The 16,955-nt window shown below is 39.3% G+C and overlaps 1 protein-coding gene across 8 annotated transcripts in view; it reads left to right on the top strand.

Annotated features, from left to right (window-relative positions):
- ABLIM3 (actin binding LIM protein family member 3) overlaps positions 1-16,955 on the top strand; it is a 177,500-nt gene that overhangs the window by 74,815 nt on the left and 85,730 nt on the right. For all 8 annotated transcript variants that reach the window (XM_060296422.1, XM_030847325.3, XM_030847329.3 and 5 more), the window contains one exon: positions 832-969. In XM_060296422.1, coding sequence (XP_060152405.1) covers positions 832-969 — 138 coding nt within the window. The remainder of the gene's footprint in view (positions 1-831; positions 970-16,955) is intronic.

Below are 16,955 nucleotides of genomic sequence, written 5' to 3' on the forward strand. Positions count from 1 at the left end.
GTCAAGCAAAGTATATTTGAGGGAAAGGAAGTCTAGAAAAGTAGCCATGAGAAAAATCTAAGCAAGAGATCAGTAGCCTCAAAAGGCAAGTACAGGTCTGCAGCATCATCAAATGCTGACCATAGCACTGCAGTCCCAGTGGCTTCAGCCCCTTCATAGTCTCCACCAGCTCTTTCTTCTTAACTATACACATGTGACATTTTCTCAATGTTACGGAAAGTGCTGTTCAAAGGCAGTTGTAAGGTGAGTCGCCTCATCAACTTCCTTCCAACTACAGTGCCTCCCTTCATGCCTTTATAGAAAGTCAACTACCATTGTCCATCCTCATTTTATAGACGTATAAACTGAGGTGCCGAGAGGGACTGTATCTTGCTCAACAAAAAGGCCATTTGGAGGCAGAGTCAGCCACCCATTTCCTTGAGACCCAGGAGTCAATGGCAAGACCTAAATTCCCTTTGCTTGGGGCCTGGTATTGATCCAGAGATCTCCCAAGAAATAGTATTTCTGGATCATTTACCTTGAAATACTCAACTTCCTCTTTTATTTTTCTTCATTTGTGAATTTGGCCTCCGTTATTGCAAGAAAAGGTTATGCTCACTCGTAAGTGTCTGCCTACTTAAGGAGATTTATGGACTCATATCTTAATGCCATTCACCTTCTAAAGATGTCTTAGCTTGGCATACTCAGCCTGATGATGTATTGAAGGTATTTTGCTAATCATTGTCACCCTTTCTGCTTTTTCTGCCAGTTAAGATTATAATCATTTCTTATGGCAGACTTTTTAAAGAATAAGGACCTTCTGGATGGTGATCTCTTTGTTTCTCTTTACAGTTCCTTATCAGCAGAATCCTTACAATCCCCGGGGCAGCTCCAGTGTCATCCAGTGCTATCGATGTGGAGACACCTGCAAAGGGGAGGTGGTTCGCGTCCACAATAACCATTTCCACATCAGATGCTTCACCTGTCAAGGTAGGAGGCCCAATCTCCCAACACCCTTCTCAGATTCCTCGCCATGCTCTCACCCCAGGACATGCCATGGGGCAGGCAGAACAGACACAGGCAATTGAGATACCTGCAAAGGCCTAAAATGACCTTCCTTGAGCCAGTAATGAGAATTCTCCCTTCAGCGGCATGGCGTGAAGAGGGAGGGTAGAGTGAGGGAAGCCGTGGGATATGGGGGGGGGGTGGGGGAGAAAGGGAGCCTGGTGACCCCAGAGTGGAAGCACTGACCCAGAAGGAAAAAGGCAATCCTGCAAGCTTATCTTACACATCTGAGAAGACTACTGGCTTGTGCCTATAAATCAGTTTGAGAGCCAATGAAAGAGCAAGCTGTCACGGCTAAAATTTGGCGTGGCTCTGACGTGAGTGTGACAATCCTCAGAGGTTAGGTTTCACAAGGGAGAAGGTACGTCTTGACTTTGGTAAGGTTTGCAATTTGGGAGCAGATGGACGCTGCGTTACCTCTAATTGTGACAGCTTACCCATGGCTAATTTATAAAACCTTAGCTCAACCCAGCTAAGCATTCCCAAAGGAAGAAGGCTCACTAGCAGCAGGAAAAGAGGGACTCGGCTGAAGGAGCCCGGAGAGCCCTCCGGCCCAAACAGGACAACACTCCCTCCCCAGTGTCCCTGTCTAATGCCACTCCAGCCTCCACTTCTTGAACTTTGCTTCCAGGCTTCCTGTTCCACAGAGAATCCATTCTGATGTTGGATTGCTCTGTGAGTTTAGAAAATGTTTGACCTCAAACCTTTAACTTCCACTTGGTTTTAGATTTGTCCTCATGGGGTTTGATGAGCGCTTTGTGGTTGCTTTTCCCAGTGGCTGCCCTTCACATACTTGTAGCCAGGTCTGCCCCACATACACAGTTATATTGCAGGTCCTTAAACTGGGCCTCATCTGAAATGATTCCAACTTGTATAATCATCCTGAAGTCTTCTTCCTTGATCCGTTCTGGTTTGTAACTATCATCCCTAAAGCCTACTGCCCAAAACAGACCATACTTCTCAAGGTCTGCCAAATACAGCAAGGACTACATTTCTTTAATGTGACTGATATTGAATGAACTTCCCGAGAAGCCACTTCACACCACTGATGTATATTGAATTTAAGGTCAGCTGAAACCCCCAGATCTGTTCATTTTAGTATCTGCTACTGAACTTCAGCCTCATGTATCTGAGATTGACTTCCTCTGCCATCATTAAAGTTGCAAATTTCCTTCCCCAGGATCTAACTGGACTCTTCACTGAGCAAATAAATCTCATATTCATATTCCCTAATTTATTTATAGAAGCTTATATGGGGTATATTTTAATTGTGTGGCTTTTATTTCATTTTATTTTTTTAATTTTTATTTTATATTGGAGAATAGTTGATTTACAATGTTGTGTTACAGCAAAGGTGGAGAGCAAAGGGATTCAGTTCTACATATATCTATTCTTTTTCAAATTCTTTTCCCATTTAGGTTATTACAGAATATATTTTTAATACATCTTTATTGGAGTATAATTGCTTCATAGTACTGTGTTAGTTTCTGTTGTACAACAAAGTGAATCAGCCATATTGCATACATATATCTCCATATCCCCGCCCTCTCGAGCCTCCCTCCCACCCTCCCTATCCCACCTCTCTAGGTGGTCACAAAGCACCGAGCTGATCTCCCTGTGCTATGCGGCTGCTCCCCACTAGCTATCTGTTTTACATTTGGTAGCGTATATATGTCGATGCCACTCTCTCACTTCGTCCCAGCTTACCCTTCCCCCTCCCTGTGTCCTCAAGTCCATTCCCTACATCTGCGTCTTTATTCCTGTCCTGCCCCTAGGTTCTTCAGAACCATTTTTTTTTTTTTTAGATTCCATATATATGTGTTACCATACAGTATTTGTTTTTCTCTTTCTGACTTACTTCACTATGTATGACAGACCCTAGGTCCATCCACCTCACTACAAATAACTCAATTTTGTTTCTTTTTATGGCTGAATAATATTCTATTGTATATATGGGCCACATCTTCTTTATCCATTCATCTGTCGATGGACATTGAGGTTGCTTCCATGTCTTGGCTATTGTAAATAGTGCTGCAATGAACATTGTGGTACATGTCTCTTTTTGAATTATGTTTTTCTTAGGGTGTATGCCCAATAGTGGGATTGCTGAGTCATGTGGTATTTCCATTTTTAGTTTTTTAAGGAACCTCCATACTGTTCTCCATAGTGGCTGTATAAATTTACATTCCCACCAACAGTGCAAGAGGGTTCCCTTTTCTCCACACCCTTTCCAGCATTTATTGTTTCTAGATTTTTTGATAATTCTGACTGGTGTCAGGTGATACCTCATTGTAGTTTTGATTTGCATTTCTCTAATAATTAGTGATGTTGAGCATCTTTTCATGTGCCTCTTGGCCATCTGTATGTCTTCTTTGGAGAAATGTCTATTTAGGTCTTCTGCTCATTTTTGGATTGCGTTGTTTGTTTTTTTGATATTGAGTTCCATGAGCTGATTGTATATTTTGGAGATTAATCCTTTGTCAGTTGTTTCATGTGCAAATATTTTCTCCCATTCTGAGGGTTGTCTTTTCATCTTGTTTATGGTTTCCTTTGCTGTGCAAAAGCTTTTAAGTTTAATTAGGTCCAATTCGTTTATTTTTGTTTTTTATTTTCATTATTCTAGGAGGTGGGTCAAAAAAGATCTTGCTGTGGCTTATGTCAAAGAATGTTTTTCTTATGTTTTCCTCTAAGAGTTTTATAGTATCTGGTCTTACATTTAGGTCTTTAATCCATTTGGAGTTTATTTTTGTTTATGGTGCTATATAGTGTTCTAATTTCATTCTTCTACATGTAGCTGTCCAGTTTTCCCAGCACCACTTATTGAAGAGTCTGTCTTTTCTCTGTTGTATGTCCTTGCCTCCTTTTTTGTAAACTGGGTGACTATATTGCGTGGGTTTATCTCTGGGCTTTCTATCCTGTTCCATTGATCTATATTTCTATTTTTGTGCCAGTACCATACTGTCTTGATTACTGTAGCTTTGTGGTATAGTTTGAAGTCGGGGAGCCTGATTCCTCCAGGTCTGTTTTTCTTTCTCAGGATTGCTTCAGCTATTTGGGGTCTTTTGTGTTTCCATACGAATTGTAACATTTCTTGTTCTAATTCTGTGAAGAATGCCATTGGTAGTTTGATAGGGACTGCACTGAATCTGTAGATTGCTTTGGGCAGTATAGTCATTTTTCACAGTGTTGATTCTTCCAATCCAAGAACATGGTATATTTCTGCATCTGTTTATGTCATCTTTGATTTCTTTTGTCAGTGTTTTATAGTTTTCTAAGTACAAATCTTTGGCCTCCTTAATTTATTTAGAAATAAATTCCTACTTATTTTATTCCTTTTGTTGCAATGGTAAGTGGGGTTGTTTCCTTAATTTCTCTTTCTGATTTTTCGTTGTTAGTGTATAGGAATGCCAGAGATTTCTGTGCATTAATTTTGTGTCCTGCAACCTTACCAAGTTCACTGATTAGTTCTAGTTGTTTTCTGGTGGCATCTTTAGGATTTTCTATGTATAGTATCTGCAAACAGTGACAGTTTTACTTCTTCCTTTCCAATTGGCATTCCTTTTATTTCTTTTTCTTCTCTGATTGCTGTGGCTAGGGCTTCCAAAACTATGTTGAATAAGAGTGGTGAGAGTGGACATCCTTGCCTTGTTCCTGATCTTAGTGGAAATGCTTTCAGTTTTTCATCACTGAGTATGATGTTTGCTGTGGGTTTATCATATATGGTCTTTATTATGTTGTAGTAGGTTCCCTCTATGCCCATTTTCTAGAGAGTTTCTATCATAAATGGGTGTTGAATTTTGTCAAAAGCTTTTTCTGCATCTATTGAGATGATCATATGGGGTTTTTTTTGTTGTTGTTGTTTTGTTTGTTTGTTTGTTTGTGGTACATGGGCCTCTCACTGTTGTGGCCTCTCCCATTGCAGAGCACAGGCTCCGGACACAGGCTCAACGGCCATGGCTCATGGGCCTAGCCGCTCCGCGGCATGTGGGATCTTCCCAGACACGAACCCATGTCCGCTGCATCGGCAGGCAGACTCTCTACCACTGCGCCACCAGGGAAGCCTGATCATATGGTTTTTATTCCTTAATTTGTTAATATGGTGTATCACATTGATTGATTTGCATATGTTGACGAATCCTTGCATCCCTTGGATAAATCCCACTTGATCATAGTGTATGATCCTTCTAATATATTGTTGGATTCTGTTTGCTAGTATTTTTTGAGGATTTTTGCATCGATATTCATCAGTGATATTGGTCCATAATTTTCTTTTTTTGTGATATCTTTGTCTGGTTTTGGTATCAGGGTGACAGTGGCTTTGTAGAATGTATTTGGTAGTGTTTCTCCTTTTGCAGTTTTTTGGAAGAATTTGAGAAGAATTGTTGTCAGATCTTCCGTAAATGTTTGATAGAATTCGCCTGTGAAGCCATCTGGTCCTGGACTTCTGTTTGTTGGAAGATTTTTAATTACAGTTGCAATTTCTTTCATTGGGATAGGGCTGTTTATATTTTCTAGTTCTTCCAGGTTCAGTCTTGGAAAATTGTACCTTTCCAAGAATTTGTCCATTTCTTTGTGGTTGTCCATTATATTAGCATATAGTTGTTTGTAGTAGTCTCTTATAATCCTTTGTATTTCTGCAATGTCAGTTGTGCTTTCACCTTTTTCATTTCTAATTTTATTGATTTGCATCCTCTCCCTTTTTTTCTTGATGAAGCTGGCTAACGGTTTATCAATTTTGTTTATCTTCTTAAAGAACCAGCGTTTAGTTTTACTGATCTTTGCTATTGTTTTCTTCATTTCTATTTCATTTATTTCTGCTCTGATCTTTATGATTTCTTTCCTTCTACTGATTTTGGGTTTTCTTCATTCTTCTTTCTCTAGTTGCTTTAGATGTAGGGTTAGATTGTTTATTTGAGATTTTCCTTGTTTCTTGAGGTGAGATTGAATTGCTACAAACTTCCCTCTTGGAACTACTTTTACTGCATCCCATAGGTTTTGTGTCATCATGTTTTTGTTGTCATTTGTTTCTAGGTATTTTTTGATTTCTTCTTTGATTTCTTCAGTGATCTCTTGGTTATTTAGCAGTGCACTGTTTAGCCACCATGTATTTGTGTTTTTTACAGTCTTTTTCCTGTAATTAATTTCCAGTAACTTAGCATTGTGGTCAGAAAAGATGCTTGATACGATTTCAATTTTCTTAAATTTTCCAAGGCTTGATTTGTAACCCAAGATGTCATCTACCCTGGAGAATGTTCTGTGTGCACCTACGAAGAAAGTGTATTCTGCCACTTTCAGGTGGAATGTTGTATAAATATCAATTAAATCTATCTGGTCTGTTGTGTCAATTAAAGCTTGTGTTTCCTTATTTATTTTCTGTTTGGATGATCTGTCCATTGGTGTAAGTGGGGTGTTAAATCCCCTACTATTATTGTGTTACTGTCGATTTCTCCTTTCATGGTTGTTAGCATTTGCCTTATGTATTGAGGTGCTCCTGTGTTGGGTGCATAAACATTTATAGTTGTTACATCTTCTTCTTGGATTGATCCCTTTATCCTTATGTAGTGTCCATCCTTATCTCTTGTAACAGTCTTTATTTTAAAGTCTGTTTTATCTTATACGAGTATTGCTACTCCAGCTTTCTTTTGATTTCCATTTGCATGGAGTATCTTTTTCCATCCCTTCAGTTTCAGTCTGTAGGTGTCCCTAGGTCTGAAGTGGGTCTCTTGTAGACAGCATATATATATATATATGGGTCTTGTTTTTGTATCCATTCAGCCAGTCTGTGTCTTTTGGTTGGGGCATTTAATCCATTTTCATTCAAGGTTATTATTGATATGTATTTTCTTAATTGTTTTGGGTTTGTTTTTGTGGGTCTTTTTCTTCTCTTGGGTTTCCTGCCGAAAGAAGTTTCTTTAGCATTTGTTGTGAAGCTGGTTTGGTGGTGCTCAATTCTCTTAGCTTTTGCTTGTCTGAAAAGCTTTTGATTTCTCCATCAAATCTGAATGAGGTCCTTGCTGGGTAGAGTAATCTTGATTGTAGGTTTTTCTCTTTCATCACTTTAAGTATATCCTGCCATTCCCTTCTGGCTTCTAGATCTTTGATAAACATTTCTTGTATTTTCTCTATCCGTGCCTCCATTCTATTTCTGAGATTCTGGATCATATTTATTATCATTACTGTGAATTCTTTTTCAGGTACATTGCCTATTTCCTCTTCATTTATTTGGTCTTATAGGTTTTTACCTTGCTCCTTCATCTGTGACGTATTTTTTTGCCGTCTTATTTTTTTTTTTTTTTTTGTTGAGTGGGATTGTATTCCTGTCTTACTGGTTATTTGGCCTGAGGCTTCCAACACTGGAGTTTGTAGGCTGTTTGCTAGAGCTGGGTCTTGGTGCTGAGATGAGGACCTCCATGAGACCTCACTCTGATGAATATTCCCTGGGGTCTGAGGTTGTCTGTTAGTCCAGTGGTTTGGACTTGGAGCTCCCACTGCAGGAGCTTCGGCCTGACCCCTGGCAAGTGAACCAAGATCCAGCAAGCCGTGTGGGGTGGCAAAAAAAAAAAAGGACAATAACAAAGTAAAAAATAAAATTAGACTAGGAAACTAACAGGTATGTTAGAAAGAATATAAAAATAAAAATATAGATGAATCAATAACCAGAAGGTACAACAGTATGACAGTAGTAAAAAAGAGGAGGAAGGAAAAGAAAAAGAAAAAGAAAAAAAAAAATGGGGGAAAAGGCCTTGGCTGTGGAGGGTGGGACCTAAGCAAGCGTAGGGTTTGGGCAGTGGGTGGGGCCTATGCTTAGGACCCACAGGGCTGGAAAAGGCCCTGGGGGGTGTGGGTGTCTGGGGCTTAGGCTCAGTGGAACAGAAGGGGCCCAGGCGTGCCTTGTGCCTCTGGTCTCAGAGGGCGGGGGACCCCACCTGGGAGCCCAGCAGGCTTCCTGGACCTGAGTGGGTGGGGCAAATGCCCTCTGCTCCTCTCCCGCCCCTCCAGTCCTGGAAGGCCCCTCCTGCCTGCCTCTCCTATTCTCCCCTGGCCTCTGTCCTATGCTCCCAGTACCAGCGTGGCCCAGAGGGGGCCTCTGAGGGCGATGGACCAGGCCCAAGAGCTGGGCAGACTTCCCCTGCCCAATGGGCAGGGGAAACGCTGGGCATGTTCCCCCCTTATCTGAGCTCCTGTGGGTCCCTCCAGGCGTGGGAACCCCTCCCCTATCTCAGCCACCCCTCAGGGGCACTGGTCCTGTCTGGCCTCCACTTCTTCTCTCCTCTCAGTCCCCCCACGTCCTACCGGTTTGTTTGGGAATTCCTCCCATCTCCTTGGGTATCGAGTTCCCCCACCAGCATCCGGCAGGCACCCTAATTGTGGGGAGATGCGAGATCCCCATCTTCCCACACCGTCTTCTTGACTCTGCCCCCATTACAGAATACTGACTGAAGTTTCCTGTGCTTTACAGTGGGTCCTTGTTGGTTTTCTATTTTAAATACAGTGGTGTGTATATATGCCAATCACAAACTCCCAATTTATCACTCCCTCCCAACCTTTCCCTTTTGGTAACCATAAGTTTGTTTTCTAAGGCTGAGTCTGTTTCTGTTTTGTAAATAATTTCATTTGTATCATTTTTTTTTAAAGATTTTGCATGTAAGCTATGTAATGTGAAGCTATGTCATGTGATATTTGTCTTTCTCTGTCCATCTATGTTGCTGCAAATGGCATTATTTCATGCTTTTTTAATGGCAGGGTAATATTCGATTGTATATATGTACCACATCTTCTTTATCCATTTGTCTATTGATGGACATTTAGGTTGCTTCGTCTTGCCTATTGTAAACAGCACTGCAGTGAACAATGGGGTGCATGTATCCTTTTGAACCATGGGTTTCTCCAAATATATGCCCGGAAGTGGGATTGCTGGATAATTTGGTAGCTTTATTGTTAGTTTTTTAAGGAACCTCCATACTGTTCTCCATAGTGGTTGTACCAATTTACATTCCCACCAACAGTGTACAAGGGTTTCCTTTTCTCCACACCCTCTCCAGCATTTATTGTTTGTAGATTTATTTATTTAATTTTTTTGTGGTACACGGGCCTCTCACTGTTGTGGCCTCTCCCAATGCGGAGCACAGGCTCCAGACATGCAGGCTCAATGGCCATGGCTCATGGGCCTAGCCGCTCTGCGGCATGTGGGATCTTCCCGGACCGGGGCATGAACCCATGTCCCCTGCATCGGCAGGTGGACTCTCAACCACTGCGCCACCAGGGAAGCCCTGTTTGTAGACTTTTTGATGATGGCCATTCTGACTGGTGTGAGGTGACACCTCATTACAGTTTTGATTTGCATTTCTCTAATAATTAGCAATGTTGAGCATCTTTTCATGTTGACCATCTGTATGTCTTCTTTGGAGAAATTTCTGTTTAGGTCTTCTGCCCATTTTTTGATTGGATTGTTTTTTTGATATTGAACTGCATAAAACGTTTGTATTTTGGAGATTAATCCCTTGTCGGTCACATTGTTTGCAAATATTTTGTCTCATCCTGTGGGTTATCTTTGCATTTTGTTTATTGTTTCCTTTGCTGTGCAAAAGCTTTTGAGTTTAATTAGGTCCCATTTGTTTATATTTGTTTCTATTTCATTACTCTAGGAGATGGATCAAAAAAGATATTGCTGTGATGTGTCAAAGATTTCTGCCTATGTTTTCCTCTAAGAGTTTTATAGTATCTGGTCTCACTTTAGGTCTTTAATCCATTTTAAGTTTAGTTTGTGTATGGTATTAAAGAATGTTCTAATTTAATTCTTTTTTTAAAGCTTTTTTTTGTATTTATTTGGCTGCGTTGGGTCTTAGTTGCAGCATGGGGGACCTTCATTGCAGCATGCGGGATCCTTAGTTGCAGCATGCAGGATCTTTTAGTTATGGCATGCAGGATCTTTCAGTTGCACAATGTGGAATCTTTAGTTGTGGCATGCGAACACTTAGTTGTGGCACGTGGGATCTAGTTTCCTGACCAGGGGCTGAACCTGGGCCCGCTGCATTGGGAGTGCAGAGTCTTACCCACTGGACCATGAAGGAAGTCCCTAATTTCATTCTTATACATATAGCTGTCCGGTTTTTCCAGCACCACTTATTGAAGAGACTGTCTTTTCCCCATTGTATATTTTGCTTCCTTTGCCATAGATTAATTGACCATAAGTGCATGGGTTTATTTCTGGGCTTTCTATCCTGTTCCATTGTTTTTGTTTTTGTGCCAGTACCATGCTGTTTTGATGACTTTAGCTTTGCAGTATAGTCTGAAGTCAGGGAGCCTGATTCCTCAAGTTCCGTTTTTCTTTCTCAGGATTGCTTAGGCTATTCTGGGTCTTTCGTGTTTCCACACACATTTTTAAAGTTTTTGCTCTAGTTCTGTGAAAAATGCCATTGGTAATTTGATAGGGATTGCATTGAATCTGTAGAGTGCCTTGGGTAGTATAATCATTTTGACAGTATTGATTCTTTCAATCGAAGAACATGGTATATCTTTCTGTCTGTTTGTGTCATCTTCAATTTCTTCCATCAGCATCTTACAGTTTTCAGAGTACAAATCTTTTGCCTCCTAAGGTAGGTCTATTCCTGGGTATTTTATTCTCTTTGATGCTATGGTAAATGCGAGTGCTTCCTTAATTTCTCTTTCTGATCTTTCATTGTTAGTGTATAGAAATGCAAGAGATTTCTGTGTATTAATTTTGTATCCTGCAACTTTACCAAATTCATTGGTGAGCTCTAGTAGTTTTCTGGTAGCATCTTTAGGGTTTTCTAGGTATAGTATCGTGTCATCTGCAAACAGTGACAGTTTTACTTCTTCTTTTCCAATTTGGATTCCTTTTATTTATTTTTCTTCTCTGATTGCCATGGTTAGGACTTCCAAAACTATGTTGAATAAAAGTGGTGAGAGTGGACATCCTTGCCTTGTTCCTGATTTTACAGGGAATGCTTTCAGCTTTTCACCATTGAGAATGATGTTAGCTATGGGTTTGTCACATATGGCCTTTACTATGTTGAGGAAAGTTCTCTCTATGCCCACTTTCTGGTGGGTTTTATCATAAATTGGTGTTGAATTTTGTCATAAGCTTTTTCTGCATCTGTTGAGATGATCGTATGGTTTTTATCCTTCCGTTTCTTAATGTGGTTTATCACACTGATTGATTTGCGAATATTGAAGAATCCTTGCTTCCCTGAAATAAATTCCAGTTGATCTAGGTGTATGATCCTTTTTAATGGTGTATGATACTTTTAATGTATTGTTGATTCAGTTTGCTAGTGTTTTGTTGAGGATTTTTGCATCTACGTTCATCCGTGATATTGGCCTGTAATTTTCTTTTTTTGTGATATCTTTCTCTGGTTTTGCTATCAGGGTGGGAATGTTCCTTCCTCTGCAAATTTTTGGAAGAGTTTCAGAAGGATTGGTGTTAACTCTTCTCTAAATGTTTGATGGAATGCACCTGTGAAGTCATCTGGTCCTGGGCTTTTGTTTGTTGGAAGTTTTTTAATCACTGTTTCAGTTTCAGTACTTGTGATTGGTCTGTTCATATTTTCTGTTTCTTCCTGGTTCAGTCTTGGAAGGTTTTACCTTTCTAAGAATTTGTCCATTTCTTCTAGGTTGTCAATTTTATTGGAATATGGTTGTTTCTAGTAGTCTCTTACAATCCTTTGTATTTCTGTGATATCAGTTGTAATGTCTCCCTTTTCATTTGTAACTTCGTGAATTTGAGCCCTCTCCCTTTTTTTCTTGATGAGTCTGGCTAAAGGTTTATCAATTTAGTTTATCTTTTCAAAGAAACAACTTGTAGCTTCATTGATCTTTGACTTTGTTTTCTTCATCTCTATTTCATTTATTTCTGCTCTGATCTTTATGACTTCTTTCCTTCTGCTAACTTTGGGTTTTGTTTGTTCTTCTTTCCCTAGTTGCTTTAGGTGTGAGGTTAGGTTGTTTCTTTGAGATTTTTCGTATTTCCTTAGGTAAGATTGTATTGCTATAGACTTCCCTCTTAGAACTGCTTTTGCTGCATCCTGTAGGTTTTGGACCATTGTGTTTCTGTTTTCATTTGTTCCTAGGTATTTTGTGATTTCCTCTTTGATTTCTTCAGTGATCCATTGAGTATTTAGTAACATATTGTTTAGCCTCCATGTGTTTGTGTTTTTTACAGGATTTTTTCCTGTAATTGATTTCTAGTCTCATTGTGTTGTAGTCAGAAAAGATGCTTGATATGATTTCAGTTTTCTTAAATTTACTGAGGCTTGATTTGTGGCCCAGGATATGATCTATCCTGGAGAATGTTCCATGTGCACTTGAGAAGAAAATGTATTCTGTTGCTTTTGGATGGAATGTTCTATAAATATCAGTTAAGTCCATCTGATCTAATTTGTCATTTAAGGCCTGTGTTTCCTTATTGATCTTCTGTCTGGATGATCTGTCCATTGATGTAACTGGATTGTTAAATTCTCCCACTATCATTGTGTTACATTCTCCCACTATCATTGTGTTACTGTGGATTTCTCCTTTTACGGCTGCTAGCATTTGCCTTATATATTGAGGTGCTCCTATATTGGATACATATATATTTACAATTGTTATATCTTCTTCTTGGATTGATCCCTTGATCATTATGTAGTGTCCTTCTTTGTCTCTTGTAACAGCCTATTTTAAAGTCTATGTTGTCTGATATGAGTATTGCTACTTCAGCTTTCTTTTGATTTCTATTTGCATGGCATACCTTTTTCCATCCCCTCACTTTCAGTCTGTATGTGTCCCTAAATCTGAAGTGGGTCTCCTGTAGACAGCATATAAATGGATCTTGTTTTTGTATCCGTTCAGCCAGTCTATGTCTCTTGGTTGGAACATTTAATCCATTTACATTTAAGGTAATTATCAATATCTATGTTCTTATTGCCATTTTGTTAATTGTTTTGGATTTGTTTTTGCAGGTCTTTTTTCTCCCCTTCCTCATTTGTTATCTTCTCTTATGATTTGATGACTAATTTTAGTGCTGTGTTTAGATTCCTTTTCCTTTTTCTGTGTGTATCTACTGTAGATTTTCGGTTTGTAGTTACCATGAGGTTTTGATATAGCAGTCTATACATATACAAGATTGTTTTCAGTTAATGGTCTTTTAATTTCAAATGCATTTCCAATATCCTGCATTTGTACTCTCCTCACAATTGCCAGTTTTGATATCATATTTGCGTAGATGATTTCCTACCTTTACTATATGTTTGCCTTTATCAGTGAGCTTTTCCATTCATAATTTTCTTATTTCTATGTGTGGCCTTTTCTTTTCCACGTAGAGAAGTTCCTTTACCATTTGTTGTAAAGCTGGTTTGGTGGTGCTGAATTCTTTTAGCTTTTGCTTGTCTGTAAAGCTTTTGATTTCTCTGTTGAAGCTGAGCAAGAGCCTTGCTGGGTAGAGTATTCTTGGTTATAGGTTTTTCCCTTTCATCATTTCCCTCCACAGGAGACCCTCCAATACTGGCAAGTAGTTTTGGCCCAGGATCCTATGAGGTCACTGCTTTTTCCCCTGGGTTCTGGTGTGCATGAGCCCTTGTGTGCACCCTCCAAGAGTGGAGTTTTCTGTTTCCCCCAGTCCTGTGGAATTCCTGTGATCAAACTCCACTGGTCTTCAAAGCCAGATGCTCTGAGGGCTCCTCCTCCCAATGCCAGACCCCCAGGCTGGGGAGCCTGATGTGGGGCTCAGAACTTTCTCTCCTGTGGAAGAACCTCTTTGATATAATTATATTCCAGGTTGTGGGTCACCCACCCAGCAGGTATGGAATTTGATTTTATTGCAGTTTCACCCCTCCTACCATCTCAAAGTGGCTCCTTCTTTGTCTTTGGATGTACAATATCTTTTTTGGTAGGTTCCAGTGTTTTTGTTGTTGTTATTGTTGATAGTTGTTCAGCAGTTAGTTATGATTTTGTTTTTTGTGAGAGAAGGTGAGTTCATATCCTTCTACTCCTCCATCTTGGCAAAACTTCATGTGGTTTGTATTTTATACTGAGGATTGGCATACCCCTTTAGTGCAAGTTGACCTGCAAGAGTATCTTGGCGGGAGACCATTTTTACATCCCCAGAAATTGAAACAGGGCAAAGAGTAATGAGAATAAAATTGTTATAAGGAGATTTGAGCCATGACTCTACAGTTATAGTCTTAAGAGGTTGTATTTGTTATGTTTTGCTTTAAGCCAAAATTTAATAGTTTAAAACAATGTTTTATTTAGTTCATGATTCTCTGGGTTGGCTGGGCACTTCTTCCAATCTGACCTGGCTCTGCTTATCTCTCCTCACCTCATCATGATGTTATGGTGGGTCAGCTGGCAGTGGTTGGCAGGCAGTTGACCTGAGTGCCTCCATTTGGTTTCTCGTCCTCCAGCATACTGGCTTGGACTCATTTCCATGGTGGTCTCAGAGTTCCAAATTCAACAAGAGAGCAGACTTCAGTAAACAAGATCTTTTCAAGCCTCAGCTTGTGTTATACTTGTTACTGTCCCATTGGCCAAAACAAGTCAAATGGCCAACCCAGATTCAAGAACATGGAGAAATAAACCTTGCCTTTTGTGTGAGGACCTGCAGAATCAGTTTTCAATGGTGTGAATACAGAGAAGGGAAGAATTTGGCCATTTTGACAGTCTACCATAGGGAGATCATAGAAATTCTTTTAATGGAGATTTTGAAAACAAAAGAGACTATTATTTTTCTGAATATTTTCAATGTCAACTTGCTTAGAGTGTATTTTTGTTTCCAGCAGTGGCCAGTATAGGGATTAGGGACACAAATTCCTAATATAGGGACACAAATCCTTGAATCTAGGAAACTTAATGAATCCCAGTAGAAAAATATAAAATAAATCTACCTACACACATCATAGTGAAACTGCAGATCACCAAAAACAACCAAAAAAACCCTTAAAAGTAGCCAGAGATAAGAGACAGATCATCTGCATATGAGTGGTAAATAAGCTGACAGCTGAAATTTTAGTCACAACAAGGAAATCTGAAAACAGTGGAATAATACCTTTATGTACTGAAAGAACTAACTGTAAATTTAGGATTATGTATTCAGCAAAACTATCTTTCGAGAACAAAGGCAAGCCCACAGCTTAAATCATACTTAAATAGCCTTCTCATTTGAAAAATCTAAAATTTCTATGAATTTCTTTTACAACCCTTTTAAAGTGGACTACTGTACTGACATGAAATGAAGGAATCTGTAGAGGTAAAAAATAAAAATAAAAGCAGATATCCAGGTGTGACTGCCAATGCCAGATTTAATCTTCATGGTTTCTGCTAAACCTTGAAGACCTTGAGCTTTTACCTTGATAGCTATATGGATCATGGAGAACAGGAGTCAAAGCCTAGAGCCTAATCAAAGTAGGATTCTAACAGTAGACCTCTGAGTAAAGTCGAGGTTTCCCCCTACAAAAACTTCCTCTCAGTGTATAGATGGATGAGAAGTAAAGTGGAGAAGGAAACAGCACTGAAACTTGCCTGTACCAACTTGGGCACTGGGTAGAAGAGAATAAAACTTGTATCAAAATGTCTACCCAGGGCTTCCCTGGTGGTGCAGTGGTTGAGAGTCCGCCTGCTGATGCAGGGGACACGATTTCATGCCCTGGTCCGGGAGGATCCCACATGCCGCAGAGCGGCTGGGCCCGTGAGCCATGGCTGCTAAGCCTGCACGTCTGGAGCCTGTGCTCCGCAACGGGAGAGGCCACAACCGTGAGAGGCCCGCGTACCGCAAAAAAAAAAAAAAAAAAAAAAAGTCTACCCATAATCCACCCTGTATATGGATTCACATTCTATTTTCATGCTATATATTTGGCATTAAAAAAAAAAGTGAAACAATTTAAAAGAAAGTGGTCCCACACTTGGCAAATGCCAGAAGGAAAGGATAATCCTCTTTAGAGGAACACAGCTTTATTCCTGACCTCAAAGAATTACTACAGATAATATTATTAGCAAAACGAATAACTCACAGTCAAAAATGTACAAATCATAATGGGGGAGAGCCAGCAGAAATGATGGAAAGTAGACAGGGAACCTCAAAGACTTTATAGACTGGAATTTTCTGACATTATATAATAACTACATTCAATATGTTTAAACAAGTAAGACAAACCAGAATAAAATGAGCAAAACCCCACACATTTTAACAAATAACACAGCATATGTGAAAAAGAAACAACATAAACATTTTTTTAAGTTAATTTTTTATTTTATATTGGAGTATAGTTGATTTACAATATTGTGTTAGTTTCCGGTGCACAGTAAAGTGATTCAGTTATACATATACATATATCCATTCTTTTTCAGATTCTTTTGCCATGTAGGTTATTGCAGAATACTGAGTAGAGTTCCCTGTGCTATACAGTAGGTCCTTGTTGGTTATCTATTTTATGTATAGTAGTGTGTGTATGTTAATCCCAAGCTCCTAATTTATCCCCCCGCCACGTTTTCCCTTTGATAACCATAAATTTGTTTTTGAATTCTGTGAGTCTGTTTCTATTTTATAAATAAGTTCATTTGTATCTTTTTTTTTTTTTTTAACTTTTTAGCGTGCGTACAGCTTTTTTGGTTTTCTCTGCATTCTGTTACCCTGTGAGATGGAAAGGGAGAAAGTGAATGAATACCACATCTATGTAGGATTTTACCACCCCATGAAGCAGGTAGCTCAGTGCACAGGTTGTTTGATATGAACCTGACCATAAAGAAAGGCAATAGAGAAATAACAAAGTTCTTTGTTATTTTGAAACAGTGTACATTTTAGAGATAAAAATGTATAATAATTGAAATTAAAAACTCAGCGTATGGATTAAATAGCACATCAGATGTTGCTGAAGAGATAATTAATAAACTGTAAGATTTAGCAGAGAGGTATATAC

This window comes from Globicephala melas, chromosome 3, assembly GCF_963455315.2.
Source record: "Globicephala melas chromosome 3, mGloMel1.2, whole genome shotgun sequence".
In the NCBI taxonomy this organism is placed as follows: Eukaryota; Metazoa; Chordata; class Mammalia; order Artiodactyla; family Delphinidae; genus Globicephala; species Globicephala melas.